Source organism: Uloborus diversus, chromosome 1, assembly GCF_026930045.1.
Source record: "Uloborus diversus isolate 005 chromosome 1, Udiv.v.3.1, whole genome shotgun sequence".
NCBI classification, from domain to species: domain Eukaryota; kingdom Metazoa; phylum Arthropoda; class Arachnida; order Araneae; family Uloboridae; genus Uloborus; species Uloborus diversus.
The window spans coordinates 52,054,036-52,073,806 of NC_072731.1; the positions used below are offsets into that span (position 1 = coordinate 52,054,036).

The 19,771-nt window shown below is 33.1% G+C and overlaps 1 protein-coding gene across 2 annotated transcripts in view; it reads right to left on the minus strand.

Annotated features, from left to right (window-relative positions):
• Positions 1-2,021: 2,021 nt before the first annotated feature.
• The window catches only part of LOC129234568 (retinol dehydrogenase 14-like), a gene marked incomplete at its 3' end in the record, with an annotated part of 60,670 nt that continues 42,920 nt past the window's right edge, over positions 2,022-19,771 (minus strand). For both annotated transcript variants that reach the window (XM_054868591.1, XM_054868590.1), the window contains 4 exon segments: positions 2,022-2,131; positions 10,169-10,357; positions 16,373-16,465; positions 17,981-18,220. In XM_054868591.1, the coding sequence (XP_054724566.1) occupies positions 2,022-2,131; positions 10,169-10,357; positions 16,373-16,465; positions 17,981-18,220 (632 nt within the window).

Genomic DNA, 19,771 nt, shown 5'->3' on the forward strand with positions numbered 1-19,771 from the left:
GATCCCAGATATGCTCAATTTGTGACTAATCACAAATCGCAGACCAGAGCATCACGCAGACCAGAGAAAGTGATAATGCGGAAGAGGAAATCCCTTTACACAATGCTGTGTTTGACCGAGCATTGTAATGTTAAAAAATATTTCCTGGGAGCCCCGTCGTGAGTGCTAACACGTATGAGTTTGATCGAATTAGTGGCACGTTTACAGCAACTGTGGTACGAGATGACGCAGGATATTGTAGGAGACTGTTATGTCTCAATGCCCGATTGTTTCGCTTCAAGTACATCGTACATTCACGCTAGAGGTGGCTTAACAGGGTACTTAAACCACCATTTATTCGAGATTTTTCCAACCATAAATGATCAATTTGCTTTAATTTTGTAATCACTTTCTAATGTCAATTTTATTATCACGTATGTAAAATTTAGCTTCATTCTGGCAATTTCTTCTTGGTGTAGCAATTTTAATGGCCAGTAGTGTATCTATGTACACTTATATATGCGTATATACGTCGACTATACACGTATATACTCAGAAACTCAGGTATGCACATATATACTCGAGATACATGTGCAAACACGCAAATGATGTTCGTTTTGCGCGTATATACTCGCATATACACGTGACTCGAATATACTCGTGTAGACACGTATACACTCCTGTAGGCAATCACGTATACATGCTTATACGCTCGTGTATACACGAATATACTTGAGTAGGCACATGCATGCATGTATCTGATGTATACATGTATTTATTCATATATGAACATGTTTACTCTTGTTTAAACGACACGTATATACTCGTGCATACCCGCATATACTCGTACATGTACTTGTAACTTTAAAAATAACCAAAATATACAAATAATAGGGTTATTTGTAACAGTTTTGTAGCTGTTTTTAACTATGACCACTTTACCCCATGCTATGACCACTTTCCCCCACCCCATGGGGTAAAGTGGTCATAAATACAAAGGGAAATGAAAATGTTATAAAACTACTTAAATCAATATTTTTTTTTTCCTGAAATTCAATGTACGTGTTCTTTAATAATGCAATTGTAAAATAATAACAAAAAAAATTGAAGTATTTAAAGAATTTATTGTATTTATTATCCACTTAAGTTGAAAACCTACGATTTTATGACCACTTTACCCCACCAGACCCTATTTAAGTCATTTATATTAAATTTATGTCAAGTGTATACACGGTATTTATTTATTTTTTAAAATAAAATATATTATTCACATTGCAATAAATATACTTCGTAATGACATATCTACTCCGTATTATGTTGAATTCTTATTTATTGGTCATTCAATAGTACATTGTGCAGTTACTGCTGATTACCAGTCAAAAGTGCATGAAAATTACTATGCGAAGAGCAGGTAAACGGCAGTATCTGCTTTAATTAAAATTTTGATTGCAAAATCAAAATGAAACAGACTGCCCAAAAAATACTTCGATATAAACATATAGAATAGCCTAAAATCAAATTTCAATATTTTATTGATGTTTGTGGGAAATCGAAAACGCGTTTCTTCAAATATCTTAAAAACTCATTTTGTAGATACTGCCGTTTACCTGCACACGGCAGTATAGACTTACAGTTGTATTACAGACGTTTCTAAAGATACAAGTAAACCTTGTGTGATCTATTTCGCTCTAAAATGCATGTAGCTCAGAGAAGTTCTAATCATGTAAATAATTTTCGATAGGCATCATGTCGTAATTTCTTTCTGAATCGGTGTTGAAAAAGGTCGAGTTAGATGAGATCATAAACTCTTTAAAATTACGCTTCCTTTAAAAAATTTCACTGGCGCAGTCAGAACAGTCCCCCCCCCCCCCCCGGTGGCACTCCTGCTGTATTGCCATAGAAATACGCATCGACGTAGATTAAGACTTGCTTTCGTGAAATCTTTTCTCTATACTATCACATATAAACTTAAAATATACAATAATCTACAGGGTATTTCCTAACTAGTAACTATAAGGATAATTTTAATGTTAATTTTATACCTTTCCAAGCACAAAAACCATAAATTTCGATATAGTTGAGTAAAATCCTTCACTGCTAAAAAATATGTTAGTTTTCACTACTCCTGGATGCAACGTGTTCACAGTTATACCTAAAAAGAAAAGAAAAATAAAGGTTACTATTCAATCACGGATTGTATGGAATTGGCAAACGTCCAGTTAAGACAAGTCTATCTGAATGACGGGGAAAAGTAAGAATTTGATGCGCGTGTTCCTCTCATTTGAATGAGACTGCTAAATTTAGAGGCTAACATACATCTGCAAAAGCTGAGATCCCTAAAAACTAATAGATGCGTTCATTTCCGCCAGTAAACCGGATGTTTGCCTTTCCATACAACTCGCGGTAAGACAGTACATCAAATTATTTTCACGTTCTTAAAAGTTTTGTAATTTAGTTTCAAGAAATAAGCGAAATTAAATATACTTAATTTAAAATAAATAAATAAACAAATGAAAAACTGTGCCTAGAAATGTATTGATACAATTGAAAAAGCACTAAATGCCCTCTATAAGGTCTCAAGTGCTTTAAAATACACCAGATTCTACACTATGTCATACCCATTGAAGAATTAGTGATGCAATTCAAAAAAAAAAATAATAATAATAATAATAATATCAGTTCTTTCTCCATAAATCTGGGAGCCTTGATTTGCAAGTGCAGAAATTAATTTTTGATGAAATGAAACCTTTTACTAACACATGCTGATGAAGTTTTTATTACATTAAGCAGGCATTATCAGTGGTTGGAAGTAGCGCGCTACAAGTAGCGACGCTACTGTAGTAGCTACATTTTTTAGTAGTTTGTAGTGTAGCGCACTACTTTTTTAAAAAATTAGTGTAGTGAGTAGTTAACTACAAAAAATAGTAGTTTGTAGCGATTTCTGGAAACTACTTTTAAATAAACTGAAAAAAAAAAATCAAGGTTCAAACGAATTTAACTGGCGTAAATTTTACACAAGGTACATCATCAGATGCAATGAGAAATAAGACTCATAAAAATACCAGCTGACCTCAGGCATTTCATTTTGACGCCATACGTTCTATCTGTTTGACGCCATTAGTTTGTCATCGTAATTTTCATATTTCACCAATATTTATATGGAAAAAAAGCACTTATTTTCGCAAAAATGAAGATAGCAGTGATTTCGCAAGTTGAAAATTTTGTGAATTTTATATGAACAGACCGAAGATTGTAAAATAAAAATATTTTAGCGAGGCTCAAATTTTCGACAGTATTCACCTAATAAAAAGAAGCTGCTAAAAATGTTACAGAAAAGGAAAAAATTGAACTGTTCTGGAGGACTTACAATAAATACCAGCATTACAGTGTATGAGAGTATGATAACGTGCATTTTTCATAGTGTCTTCTGATGAGTTAATTTATCAATCGTTTTTTGTTCAAACCTCTTACGGTGTGTGTGTATAAGGGTGTCCCCCCCCCCCCAAAAAAAAAACGAAAGTTGATTTTTCAAGTCGCACACTCTTATATTTTATCCTTTTACGTCAAAAAAAAAAAAAAATCATATAATTTGAACAACGGCAACAAGTGCCGATTATGTCTGAAAGTGAGGACCAGCACTTGTAATGCTAGGCAAAATTAAAATAAAATGTTTTTTTAGAAACTAAAAATTTATGTTGATAAAACATTGCTCCTATACCCCACATATGCACCTCAAAAACATGTATTTAAATTAAAAGCCATTTAGATATCCCACACGTGGCCTAACATTTATAATTTTCATCAAAAAATTAAGTTTTTGATACACATTTTCAGAAAAGTAAGATTTTACGAAATTATCAAGCTGAAAAAAAAAGAAAAAAATACAGTAAAATAGAAAAGTGGGTAATTAGCGTTAAATAGAAATTTTTGTTTTCCTGCAATTTTTAAGTCTCCCACATAGTACTCAAAGATATGGATTTTTTCCAGGTTGAGTTAAAATTTTCATTTAAAATACTATATTATGTATTTGGTATTCGTTTGTAATTGTTGATTTGTAAATGTGTTCGCCAGTAATTTTTGAACTTGATATTCTATTTAAATTTATATGCAGTTTTTTAAAAGATAACTGACAAAAAAATCATTTTTTTAAATAAAATTATAAATTTTAGGTCAAGTGTGGCATATCTAAATTTTTTTAATTTGAATAAATGTTCTTTTGGTACATGTGTGCTGTTGGGTACAGGGAAAACGTTTTATTAACAGAAATTTCGAGTTTCTAAAAAAAAAAAATTTATTTTTTTCGATTTGGCCTAGCATACAAGTACTGTTTTACACTTTCAGGTGCAAGTTGGCACGGATTGCCGTTGTGCAAATTATATGAAACTTTTTTTCACGATTGTTTTGACACAAGAGGAAAAATACAAGAGGGTATACGACTTGAAATATTGACTTTCATTTTTTGAGGGACAACCTATTGTGTATGCTTTTTATTTACTTATATTTTTAGAAAGTAGCAAAATAGCGACTACATTTCAAAAGTAGTTTGTAGTTGCTACATTTTGAAAAAAGTAGTTGTAGTTGTAGTTAACTACATTTGTAACAAAGTAGTTGTAGTTGTAGTTCGCTACAAAAAAAATGTAGTTTTTCCAACCACTGAACATTATCCACTATTTTTACGCGACTGCGCGTGCGCGATGCAAAGGAGGATAATTACCCGACTGCGCGTGCGTGACGCAATGGAGGGTAATGTGTTATAAGGCTATGTATGTTTGTTCCTATGTGGTGTTCTAGGGGCTAAACGCCTTAACCAATTTTGGTAATACTTATGTCAATCGATTTGTCTTAACCTTGGTAGTGTCACTAAACACATGACACTAATCAAAATTCACCACATCAACAACCAGTTGCCATATTCTGTCAGTTCGGGACCGTGCCACGTTTGGTGTTGCACACTGTGTCGCACGCTACCTGCGTCCGACAAATGCAGGTAGTTTTCGCTGCCTGATTTTTTTTTTTTTTTTTTTTTTTTTTTTTACTAAGTGTACTGATTGGAGTCTCAAAGGCCGAGTGGCCTAAGCGATTGCTTCTCCCTCTTGAGGCGGTGGGTCAAGACACCCTCGCTCCGGATGTACTTTCCCCTCTTTCTGATGTAAATTCTTTCATATGTTCTTTATATGCATTCTGTACTGTAATAAAAAAAAATATTTTATGCGTAACGAAGGCAAAACACTCAGATTGTAGTCCTCATCAAAATGAACCCGTGCAATAAGCACCAAAACAAAGAAAGTCTACTAATTCGAGTTTCATCTCTAACATGTTGCATTTGTTTTTGCCTTGATTCAAGGGACTGAGTTCCGCGACGTGTATTTTCTTCACAGGAATTTAGTTATGCGAGAAAGATTTGACTGACGACGTTTTCGATTTCGCGTCATCATGAGTTATACAGGCTGTTTATACAGGTTGTTCCGTTTTAACCTGCAAGACCTTTATTTTCGCAACCGTTAGTCCTGCCAATTGTAAAAGTGTTCAAAATCAGATGCAGGGTTAAGATATTGAAAGCTTGACGCGAAAATAAAAATAAGTCAAAAAATTCAAAATTTAACTTTTTATACCGGCCCCATGTCCCCTAACTTATATTTAGGGAAATATTCTCCATTGAAAAATAATTCCAACACGAAAAGTTTGAAATTAGTACGATCAATATTCACCGAGATATGAAATGCAGCGTTTTGTGACTTATACCACTTTTCACTCGCAGTCAATAACACCTTTTGGGGGAAAATATAGCGGTTAACAATTGTTTAAAATTATATGTGTGCACAGAGTGTGATTTTTCAAATTGTTCGAAGTTTTATCGTGTGTTTTTGCGTATCACGGCATAACATTTGCATTTGTTTTTGAAAAGCGATGAAAAATATAAGTACCTAGTTTTTCGAACTTTGACGACCTCAAATTTTACGGAGTTCCTTGAATCAGAAAGGAATGGGCCCCGACTGTTGATCCTTCTATTCTACATTTGAATTGATGATTTGTCTTATTTGTGTACAGTTATAAAACTATTTCAACGGTGCAGTTATTCAGTAGTACTTAATAACATTCTAAACTACTGGGCTTATACATTTTTCTTTTTAGTTTTTTTGGTTTTTACGCAGACGGGTTTTTTGTTTTTATTTAATAATTTTTAACCCACGTATACCACCATTTTGTACACTAATACGTTAACTATGCTACCCTCCAACAAAAACACACCTTGATTTTTGGAATATTTTATTGTTTGACTGAAATGCCGTCCCCTGAAATGTTTGTTTTTTTATTGTAAAAATAATGAAAATGTAATGGAAATTACAAACAGCTATTTCTATTGGTGTGCCCCCCCCCCGCCCCCACCTTTTTTTTTTTTTTAACTTCAGCATAGTATATACCAAATTTCCTGTTGCAAGGTTTCCGTTTCCCCAGCTACTCTGTACACAAAATTTCATGTTTCCAAATCTTACCGTTTTCCTCAAACCTGCGCCACACACACAAACACATGCTATCATACAAACATCTTATTTTATTATATTAAAAAGGAAGATATTGTACTCATATTTCCGAATTTACAAACTATTTTATGGCCTCGGGAAATTTAAAAATTTAAAATAAACCATAATGATCTCAACTTCTCAGCACAGCATACTACTACACCCTTGTAACATCCGAAATTATACTTTCTGCCAAAAGATAGTCATGTGCAAGGGCGGGCTAACCCACCGGCGCATCGGTCCGCGCCGATGCACCCTCCCGCCTATGCGCCCTCAAGCCTGAACATTTTTTTTTTTTTTTGCAATTTTTTTTTTCTTTTGGGTCATTCCATACAGATTCAACGGATGAGTGCGCTCGACCATTTTTAATTTTTTTGAAACTCATATCCCAAAAAGATGCATATGAATGATGTTTAAAACCACTTTTAGTTTTCCTCTAACCTTAACCCTTGATTTTTTAGAGGTCATGAAAAGTCATTTTCGCAGTCAAAAATGGAACTTTTACACCTTTGCATTTTGGCCAAAATCTATTTGAATTACATTTATGGCAGCTAATTTTACGCTTTGATGTTAAAGTGCATAAGATGATAGTCTTATATGCTGAGTTGCGTGGCTGTAATTTAATAATTGAAATAATGGGAACAGGTTAAAGTTCAAGGTCAAATGTAAAATTTTTACTCATTTCAAAGAGTCATAACTCGCTTAGGGGATAAAAACACAAAGTGAAATTTGGCAAAAACTAATCACTGGAGTCACACTAATGAGAAAATATAGCTGTAATTGTGTGTTTGTTTACCCTTTATAAAAAAATTACAGCCCTTCAAAGATCAGAAAATTGAGAAAAATGACATTTTTAGACCCCTGTAAACCAAAAGGGGATGGAATTAAAATTAAAATTTCTTGGCCAATTGAATATTCCATTCAAGTGCCATATGTGTTATATATATTGTTTTGTGTATTTGGTTTGTAAGAAAGATACAGGTCTTTGAAATTGAGCAATTTTGCTAGTTAATTTACGCACTAAAACAGAAATAAAAAGTGTGAAAACTTTATTGCACTTTCTTAAATGGTCTATATAATATATTATACTGGAAAACTATATTTTAAGTATAAAAATAATTATTTTAATTTGATAACTTAAAAATATTTGGACATAAATGAGTAGTTCATACATGATTGACAGCTTAAATAGTTCATTTATAGACTATCTACACACACAAATTTTCAATTCATACAAACATATGCTCTGTACATTAACTTATGTAACTTGCCTAACATGCAAAAGCATTATCTACATAGTTGAAAGGGAAAAAAAGGTGCGTTATTCATTTCTTGCTTCAGTGTAGTTTTGAGAAAATGAACTCATACAGTAGTACTATAGTTCTGGCGGTGACACAGCATGTGGCGTACTGAAATACTTTACTCAAATACACAACAAGAATAGAAATAACTTTCTTAATTTATGTAATCACGAAACGGATGTCAACTTGAGAGCTGGATGGCATTTCTATGCAATATCACACGGTAATGGACATTGTAACAGAATCAGAAGAACCGTAAAAAGAATTGATACTACTAAGACTAGCTTGCAAAGAACTACTAGAAGTCACATTTTAATTCCTACAGAAATGCATACCTTCTGCATTTTTGCTACTCAACATTGCATGTATCCTTGTGAGCATTCAGTATATTAAACTAGCTGAAAAAATGCTGCAAGAAAGGTTTGACTGCAAATAAAATTCCCAATACAACATTTAATCACTGCTCTATGCCATCGTATTTACATATTATCTCTGTAAAATTATTGTCCCTTAGCAATAGGTATGAAGAATAGTGTGTTACTAAAAAGATTATCAAAAGAAATGCCCATTATTGTCAAAAAAGTTATTACACAGCTTGTGTTGATCACTAAATTTAGAACTCCTGTCATTGTCATGCTCCTAGTACATTTTCAAAGTATCAAATTATGAATGCGCCTTGGTAAAGCATTCCAAAACGCCATATACTTGAGTCTCCATTACAACTATAGGACTACTAGGTGAGTTCATTTTTTCAAAACTACACTCAAACAAGAAATAAAAATCGCGCTTTTTAAACTTTAAATTTTTTATATATAATGTTTTTGAATATGTTTTAGGCAATTTAGATATGTTAACGTGTATTGAAAATTTGTGTGTGTAGATAGTCTATAAATTAACTACTTAAGCTGGCAATCAAGTATGAACTACTCATTCATGTCCAAATATTTCTAAGTTATCAAATTAAAATAGTTTTTTTATACTTAAAATATGTTTTTCCAGTATAATATATTATATAGGCCATTTAAGAAAATGCAATAAAGTTTTCACACTTTTTATTTCTGTTTTAGTGCGTAAATTAACTAGCAAAATTGCTCAATTTCAAAGACCTGTATCTTTTTCACAAACCAAATACACAAAACAATATATATAACATGTATAGTACTTGAATGGAATATTCAATTGGCCAAGAAGTTTTAATTTTAATTTCATCCTCTTTTGGTTTACAGGGGTCTAAAAATGTCATTTTTCTCAATTTTCTGATCTTTGACGGGCTGTAATTTATAAAGGGTAAACAAACACACAATTACAGCTATATTTTCTCATTAGTGTGACTCCAGTGATTACTTTTTGCCATATTTCACTTTGTGTTTTTATCCCTAAGCGAGTTATGACCCTTTGAAATGAGTAAAAATTTTACATTTGACCTTGAACCTTTGCCATTATTTTAGTTATTAAATTACGGCCACGTAACTCAGCATGTAAGACTATCATCTTATGCACTTTAACATCAAAGCGTAAAATTAACTTCCATAAATGTATTTCAAATAGATTTTGGTCAAAATGCAAAGGTCTAAAAGTCCCATTTTTGACTGTGAAAATGGCTTTTGATGACCTCTAAAAAAATCAAGGGTTAAGGTTAGAGAAAAAATAAAAGTGGTGTTAAACATCATTCATATGCATCTTTCTGGGATATGAGTTTCAAAAAAATTAAAAATGGTCGAGCGCACTCATCCGTTGAATCTGGATGGAATGACCCTTTTTTAACTTGTACAATCACTTCGCTTTTTTTTTTTTTTTTTCTTTTCTTTAAACTCTTAAACCTGTGTATCAATGTTTTTCCCCCCGCTCCTTAGAGGCTAAGGTTGGCGCCATCTTGCGGAACCCAGCCCGCCCTTTGTGCATACTATAACTACCAAAAGATCAAGCAAGTCAATGAACAATGCATTGGGTATTTGCAAGAGGGTTATCGGTTACAGATTCTAGAGCTTCAAGATCTTAATCTTCGATAAGCATCTAACGACATGTATTTTAACGAGCCAGTATAAAGCCGGTATAAGTAGAAATTAAATTATTCGTTAGTTCAATGTGGTGTTTGATGATCGTGATTCGTGATGATCAAACAGCAGGCCACCGAGAGCCAAGAGGGGCTCCTAGTCAGTTTGGTCGCCCCCCCCCTCCCCTCCCTTCTCCAATAAACTTGCAGAATTTATACTACTCCGATTCCGTATCGGGCCCCCACAGTAACCGAGACCCTGATTTCCGACTAGGCTGACATGACCTCTCGTCGCCCTGCTAGGGCTCTTTTAGTTTTGAACATAGCAAATCGGAACAAGAAGTTATGTTTGTATAATATCTTTCATTTCTTACCCGTTCCAGCAAGCCTTGACGCCAGCTCTCTCGTAAAATAAATATTTGCCAACTTGCTGTTACTGTAGACATTCATGTAATGATATTTGGTTTTTTCATGATTCAAATCATCAATGTTAATTTTTCCAAAGGCATATGCAACAGAAGAGACGTTGATTATTCTACTTGGAGCACTCTTTTTTAACAAATCTGAAACAAAAAGATGTTTTTGTAAAATAGTTATGTTTAATAAAAAATTAACAATAATAATAATAATGATTAGAATATTACGGCACAGTTGGAAAAGTGAAGCAGCGCACCCCAAATGCACGACAACAACAACAACAATGATTAGAATAAGAATGATAGCAATAATAATAAATTATCACAATAATAAATTATTACAATAATATTATTATCATTATTATTAGTAGTAATAAGTATTATTATCATAACAACAACAATACTAATACTAATAATAAGTATTATTGTTATAACAACAATTATAGTAATAATAGCAATGGTAATAATAATAATAATAATAATAATAAAACAGTAGTAATTTGTTAAAACTTATAGTAGGAATTAGTAACTTGAAGGAGCTACTCCAACACTTCGGTAAGGTTGAAAAAAAAAAAAGCTGTGGCAAAAATCTGAAATCACGCGAGTTTCCTACAACGTACGGTTGACATGCTTTGCGATTCAGTTCACCGAAAAGGTAACACACTGAGGATTTTCCCTGAAATAAAAAAATAGGTAAACCAATAGTTTTCGCATTCGCCGTTTGCTTGCACCAAATTGCTTTTGTCCAAGCCAAATACGTGACGTCCCCAAATGGAGCATCTTTTGTCTATCTTTCTCTTGAACGCAGTAGAGTTACAGAAGTCGAATTTTCTCCACTACTTCACTTTGTGCACTCTCATGTGACTATGTTTTGACTTAAGGAGTATAGAGTTTCACTCCCTCTACCTTTTTCTCCTTCTCCTCAATGGTTAAAACTATAGTGCCTAGAAAGAGACGAAGCTTTATTTCTTCCAATGTTCAACTTTGATGCCTTCATTAAAAGCCTTAAACGCTGTTTCATGAAATATTCACGAAATATAGGTAAAAAAGAGAAACACGGAACTAAATTGTAACAAAATCCCGCGTCTACTAATGTAAACACCGCGAAATTGAACGTGCACCTCTACTGCACTGCCATCTAGCGGTTTTCATGCAATTTGTCTTCAAGAATCGTGGGGAAAAAAGCGTCGGTCGGCACACTACTCTTTCGAGGCACTATACACTGTAACAAATTTCGGAAACGTTTCTGGATATATCGGAAACGTCACCGAAATAGTAAGAATCCTTCATCCAATAGCGAACTCCTCATTATTCAGAAAGCTTTTTGTTATTTCAAGACATCTAGAAGCGGAAGTGAGGCGCAATGCTTCGAAACGTATTTTATCCTTCGGCGCCAGTGAGTCGAAAATAACGAGAGCTTAATTTTTTCCTTTTCTATGGTTGCTGCAGTCAGCAACTGTTTAGCATTGGATTGCTTGTTATTTCATGTCTAGAGAGTAGTAAATTGTGTCGAAACTAATTTTACGCCTTTGCATTTTGGGCTGCTCGTGATTTTTTAGAAGATGTACGCAGCTATTAAGTTAGTTAATAACGATTTGCTTCTTTACAATTTCCGGTGCAACCATGATTACATTTATATTGTGTGTTCAAGCGTGAATAGTTTCAAAACCCGTTTTTATACTTAATGAAACGAAACCCTTTGGATTACTTATCCAGTTGTAATGGAGGTACTTAGATTTTCTTTCGCTCATGTTCACTTGTAAGTATTAATGAATATTTTAAAACATGTTGTTATATACATTTATATTTTTGTTGATTTGCATTTGATGAGGCTCCAATTGTAACTGTTTTTGGGTTTATCGCATTAATTTAAAGTTGTCCTACATACCTGTGAGTGCAGTGTACTATTTGTTGTAACCAATTGAAACTGATTAATTACGCAAAAGAAATAAGATTTATATTTGAAAAGCAATCACATAAAAGTTATTTCGAAATACTTGGATATACATACATTGGTTCAAAAAAAATCAATTGGTTAATTCATTAAAAATATAGTAATGCAAATGTTTTCTAGTATTGTAATATGCTTCACAAAAAATGTGCCAGTATTATTTATCTTTCTTTATTATAATTTATTCATTTATTTAAAAATATTTATACCATTAGAAAATGGCCCAGTTATCTATTAGTAAGCTACATAGTTATGCAATTAATTCATGTGCTTATTCATTTTGTTAAATGTGGTTGACAATAAAAAATTCCTTGACATTAGTTGTTCGGTAAATAACATTTCCTTCGTGGATATACTAGTTCAATATAGGACATTCAGGAGGAATGAGCCAGAGGCAAAAATGGAACAGCTGCATTTACAAGCCGAAATAAAAAGAAAAATTATTTCATGTCATTGTTTTAAAAGTGATCCTTTTTTAAATACTATGTTATTAATTAAATATACAATGTACATATGGGGAGAAGACGAGGGGCGTTCACCACGCAGACTGCCATTGACATTTTCAGAGATTGCTTTTTTTTAAGGGGGGGGGGGCGCTTTATAGCATTTTATGTGTTCACCATCACTCTTATGGTGTGGGGGGGGATCTCGTATATATGAAATGGAGTAATCATGCAATAGAATTCAATGTTTTAATAAATAAAATATGTAATGCATTTTGCGCACATTGTAAAAATAAAATCAGTAACCTATTTTGATAAAGTATTTATATTTGTGATGAACTGGAAAAGGGCAAGAACAGAAGAATCACCCCGAATGGTTCCAACAGGAGGACTTGGTGTCATATTTAAATTCACCAATTTCTCTGTTGGCACTTTTCGGTACACTTTTTTCGTCAGAGAAATAGACTTGACGCGAAGGGAAGGTAAGTTCTGTCAAATTTTATCCGAAAGTAAAAGCTATCAAGTTTGATACAAGATATGTTTTTAAGTTCTGCATTAAAAATACAATATGTTGATAATTTTGTCTTGAAAATATTGTGAGAAAAACTTAAGTTTAAGATTGTTTAACAAACAATCCCACTTTTGAGAAAGTACCCCCCTCCCCTCCCCTGACGATTTTGTGAATAGGAATGAAACTACTATATTATTTCATAAATTTTCAAAAATTTATAACGGTGCATATGTTATGCTGTTAACCATGCTATTTGTCATCAGAAATTCAGAAAAAGAAAAAAAAAATCCACGAATGATTCTAAAACCGTTTGTTTCATTGCTGTTAGATATGAAAGAACTGAAATTGATATGGTATGCAATACTATACTAAAAAATTATATTTTAGAAAAAATCACGGAAAAAGGATTCTGAAATTCTCGGAAACGTTTTTGAAAATTGTTTGGAGAGTTCCGAAATACTCGGAAACGTTTTCGAAACTTTCATGAACCACAGCTGCACAGAATACTCAGAAACATTTCTGGAAATTACGGAAAGAGGATTCCGAAATACTCAGAAACGTTTCTGAAAATTACAGAAAGAGTATTCCAAAACACTCAGAAACATTGAAAGAGGATTCCGAAATACTCAGACACGTTTCTGGACATTACAGAAAGAGAATTCCGAAATACTCAGAAACGTTTTTGAAAATTTCATGAACCGCAGCTGCACGATATACTCAGAAACGTTTCCGGATTTTTTTTACAGTGTAGTTAAAACTACTGATGTGTCGGATCGTTAAAAAAAGGATACGGATTATTAGTGTCAAGATCCGCAGATACGGATACGGATCTCAAATATTTTTTTTTTTAAATCCAATTCAACTATCCAAGCGTAAAATTTGTTACGGAAGGTATTTTCGTCAGAATAATGGCACTCTTTCTTCAGAAAAAGTCATATGCGGCGAAAATATAATCAAGACTAAGATTTACTCTTTAAAAAAATCTCCGCTGAAATTGAGGGAGAATGGGAAGGAATGGGTCAGCGCTGCATTAATGCTTAGATATAATATGAAAAATTATTTCTAACTTGCTCAGTAGATGTAGGATACAGGAGCAAGAGTGGTTCCTGTATCCACCTGTATCCTGTATATACTGGGCAGGCTAGAAATAATTTTCTCATTTTATTTCAGCATAAATGCAGCGCTGATCCATTCCACTCAATTTACTACGACCGACGAAATAACAGATCCGGGAACACCTTTACAAACAGTAAATAGCAAATTTAATCTCACTTTTTTTTTTTTTTTTTTTTTTTTGAAGGATGCCGAGTAAAACCAAAATGAAGAATAACAGGATCACCAAATCAATAACAAGAAGCCGACTTCATATCTTTAGATGAATTTCGCATGTCAGAACACACGTTGTTAACAAATATGAACTGACAGCAGATAGAAATTTTAGATCATTGAGCTTTTTCTCCTGATCTTCCGACTATGAAATCGCTACAAATCACATGTATAAATTCTTAGAATTGGATTTAAAATGATTTAACAAGATTGTAGCTCCTACTATATAACTTGGAAGTTCCAAATAGCTATCAAACACAGAAAATTCCGTTCTTTCAATTAGGGCTAATATATTTTTAACGTACGGGCAAGTTTTTACTTCTATAATTGTGAAAAACGCTGTCGGTTTTCAATTAATATCTCCGGTAATTAAACTTCTAAAAAAAACGAGGCCAAGCTAAGCACACTTTCGATAAAGTCGCCTTTTGAACGTAAAAAGAATTATCAAAATCGGTTCATCTATTTAGGAGCTACGATGCCACAAATAGACACACAGATACATACTTTGAAAACTTATTACCCCTTCCTATTTGCGACGGGGGGGGGGTACGAATTGGCTTCTGAAATGATACTTTATAATTTAAATAGGGAATAAAACCTAATTCAAACGAAATTTAATAGTCTTTTATTCAAATATTTAAGAATTTTTATAACATATAAGTTCCGTTTAAGATCCGTCAAAAAAGTAACGGATACGGGTACAAAACTTTATTTTCTCTCGGATATCTGCGGATACGGATACGGATATCCGGAACATCACTAGTTAAAACCTCTTTTTATATCTTCAAAAATTCCTTCACACAACCATGCTGGCAGTTCAGAACGTTTTGTTTCTACCAGGCGTCTAAATTCCATAAGTTGGTGAAATAATTTGTAATAGGAGCAATTCTTCAATATCACAGGTTCTAAACCTTTTCTGAAATGTTACTGGGAACATTACAAACAACCCTTTTTTTCGCGGAGTTTGAAAATTCCTTGACGAGTGCAAGGTTCTACGGTAAATAGCGCAGATATTTTACTCCATAATGAACCGCTACCAGAAGTAAAGTAATTAAGTTCATAATGTTACAAACTCTGTAAATAGTAATTATTTTTGTGATTAATTTGTTGTAATCTGGCTAAATTAGGCGTTTGTTCCATTATTTTGCATCTAAAATTATCTTAGTAACGTAACCTGTAAATAGCTTCTTGTAATGTACATACAACCCCCTAACATTCGACTAAAGAAAACGGTCCCTCCATTTCTCAATGATAAGATTTGTGAATGGAATAGAAAGAAAATACGAGAAGCATTTTGAATTTTGTCGAACATTCCAAAGCAGTATAAACAGTCCGAGTGGCATTTGAAGGACAGTCAGTTATGCTTTTATTGAGATTCGTCTGAGCGTTGCTCTGTTTATTGTGAGGTATTTCGCTGTGTTTTTGCGTACTAGGATGTAAATATGTGTGCCATCGTTGAGTATACGGTGTTAATTGATATTTTCCTAATTGCTATGATGAATTTAGCAGTTGTTAACGATGTTTCTTGTACATAGTTGTAAATAAATCTTCAGTGTTTCTCTCAAGAACTGTGTCGTCATTCAAAGAAAGTGTGAAGTTGCACCGAACGCGTAACAATGATGAGAGCTTCCAGCATTAGCGGCTGTCCATAAATGACATCATGCTTTGAAGGGGGGGGGGGGGGGATTCGCGAAGTTGGGACAGTTTGTGACAAGGGGAAGGAAGTAACAAGAAATGTGACATCACGCGCTTTTTTTTTTTTTTTTTTGTGTGTGTGTGTGTGTGAATATGTTCATGAAAATTTCCAAGACGTGTGACAAAGGGAGTGTGAAAAAATGTGACACTTTGTGACAAAGGATGTAAGGCGGTCAAAAATGTTGAAAAAAATATTACACCATTTATGGACAGCCCCTTAACAAAATATTTCTTACCTAAAAGCAACAGAGTGAGGAGAAAATGTCCAAAATGATTCGACTGCATCACTTTTTCGCAACCATCTTCCGTTACTTCTCGCGTCTGTGGACCTAATAACGATATAAGCACTTTTGTGTCACATGGGAACAATCAATAACTTTCTCATATCATCGGTCTAGGGGAAAAACTCACTAAGTCCATTTTTAGTCGATTTTGAGGTGTTAGCACACTTGGTTACTAAAAGCTGGTATGATTAAGCCAAAATTACAATATTGCAGGCTTAAAACAAAACTTGAACATTAAAAAAAAAAAGTATTGCAACAAAAAATCGCCCATAGGTTTTTTTAATAACTATTTTTTACATTTTTTCCACATTTCCAGAAATTAATTAAAGAACACTTCGTGAGTTTTTCCTCTAAACCGACGAAATGTACTAGAAATGTTTTTTTACGATGTCGTAAAAATGAAAATATACAAGTTTCCCTGATAGAAGAAAAAGCAATTCGTTTTACAACAAAATATCAGTAACATAGAACATGGAAAATATTACTCTGAAATGGAATGCTTACAGTAGAGAAAAGTTGTACAGTAAATTGTACCTGAAACAGTAAATTGTACCTGAAACAGTAAATGATTGCAGAGTGCCAACCGGTACACACATGATTTACGATGCGAAGCGTATACTACATCCCCATACCCCATTTTCGTTCTCACCTCGAGTCTCAAACATTATAGGTAATAGCCACCGTTCTGCGAGCAATTCAAGGTAGGTTCATATCTCGAACTTGCTGAATTGCTGTATCTCGATCGTTTCAATACGCTCTACCGTACTAAGAGTTCTACCGTAAAATTTTAGACTAAAGTCGGATTTTAAGGTGTAAAGTACTGGCAACATGAGGGCCGGTACTAGTCTATTTTTAAAGAGTGTACACTGCCTATTATAGGTGCTTCTAGTCTTATGCTACTACCACCCATGAGAAACAGTATTTCATAACGTCTAGTTCTCATAAAAAAAATTGAAATTGTTTACTATAATCGGAGCCGTTTATTCCGAAAGTTTGTCTATACATTACCCAACAATGCCTCATATGCTATATTAAATCAATTACTAAAAAAACTATAAAAAAAATCTTCCGATATACAGCTCAAAAAACTGTCTTTGTATCGAAAGGACATTTGTTATTCTATTTTAATCTCAAAAAATGATTCTAGAACTAAGTTTCCAAAACAAATTTTGAGCTTGATTGAAAAACGGAACTTTTATCCCCGCTCCCTACTCCAATAGAAGTTCAATTTTTTTAAGATGAAAAAAAAGTAAAAAAGAAAAATACGGCAACAAGAAACAACGAAAGCAAAATCCACTAATATTGTTTGACTCTAATAATTTATGTCTTGCACGAGCTCATTTATAATTGGGTTGAAAGATGAGAAAATCTAAAATTGACGCATTCCCAATAATCTTTTTTTTTTAAAACTGAAATCGGCTTTTCTTGCCAATATTTTGACAAATTTAATCGCTTAAGTTTCAGCAGATTGAAAATCAACTTGATCAGAGCCAGACTAAGTTAATTGTTCCTTTTCTGTTTGGAAGAACTAAATCACTAAAAGTAATTAAAACGACTCACCAACAATTCCAGCGTTATTGATAAGGACATGCAACTTGTCTTCAGTGCTCAATACATCTTCAGCGCACTTTCGAACCGATTCAAAACTGCAAAGATCTAACGCCTTGACGATTATGTTGAAATTTCCTGTTTCTGCTTTAATCTCTTCGGCTACCTTATTAGCTTTGCCCACGTTTCTGCAGGCTAATATAACTCTTGCATTCCGTTTGGCTATGTCTCGAGCGGTTGCTTTGCCAATACCTAGAAATAAGCATAAAATATAACGTTTAAAATAGTTAACGTTCTTCATTTTTTATTTTAGATGTAAACCAACGATTAGTTGAAAATCGTGTTATAAATATCATTTCCAGTTAAGCAGAAAGTTGCTGTCTTTAAGCCAGAGCTAAATGCAATATAGTACCGACATTATAATACATCTTTTTAGGAATAAGTATCAGTTCGAAAGCAAAAATTTTCACATTAGTATAGTTACGACATTTTAAGAAAATGTGGTGAAAATTTCGAAGTAATATTTAAAATAGTTTTGTAGAAAAAGGGTCATGAGTTTTTAAAATTAACGTTTTGAGAAAATAGCGTTTGAAAGTAAAATTGTATGTAAGGAATTTGGAATTATTTACTCTGTTTTTAGCACCACCTATCTAGTAATATTTAAACCATGTACACATGTAGTCTATTCTAGTCACGAAAACATTACCTCTGAATTTTTTTTTTTTTTTTTGGTAATATTAAATGATACAATTCTTGCAATTAACATTTGAAATGTTAATTGAGACCTTCTAATATTTGGTGCAGAATTTATTTAGTTAATATTAAGCTTATCTGTATCGCAAATACTTTGTACAATTAGGCGCCTCCATGTGGGGCAAAGTAAAATAGTTCATTACCCTTACTTAAGGCCCCTGTATATACGAGGATCGGAGCGCGTGTTTGAGAGGTTTTCTTTTCTGGCGAGTAATCGCGTTTGGTGATTGTTCACTGCGAGCGATTATTAGCAGCACGTTAATTGTTTATTAAATAAAGGGTTATTTTCGGCAAATATGGTGAAACCCCGTGGTAACCCTAGCTGCGCAATAATGTAAATCCGATCCAAAATGGCTAAACTTAAGCTGATGCGTCTATATAGCGGCTCCACCCTTACGTTATTCAGTCTTTTATCAAATCACTTACGTATACATTTATTAATTTGTTTACTTACATTCCTTCATTTAACAATTCCCTTTTTCATTCATTCTCATTCACTTAATTCCCTAATAATTCACTATTTTATTCACTCACTTACTTTTATTTCGTTTTCTTTTTCATTTATTCATTCATTCTTTTATTTACTCATTTGTTTGATCAAAACTACCTCTGTTGATCAAATAGAAAATATTTCATTAGAAAAATATTTTATTTTTCACTTTGCCCGATGGAAAAAAAAAGTGAAAAATTTCTGCCCTTTTTAAGAGGAACGAACTCAGTACCAAAAAATAAGGCTTCAATGCAAGTTTTATTGCAAAATATATTATTCCCTCTTTATGTACCATAATTTTTAGAAAATTTCCTATTTGTTCATTTTGAAAAAAGTAAGTTATCTTAACTATTTCACTTTGCCCTGCAATCCCCTTCATTGTGACACATTAATGATCCATTAATATTTTAATTGAGTAATACCTTTTAATCTACATAGAAACATGAATTCGGTGTCTTTTGACAGCTCTTGATTTGAATATTTTGAATACATAAAACAGATTTTTTTTTCTTTTTCTTTTTTTTTTTTTTTAAGGTTTAAGAGTACCAGCTCCTTCTAGT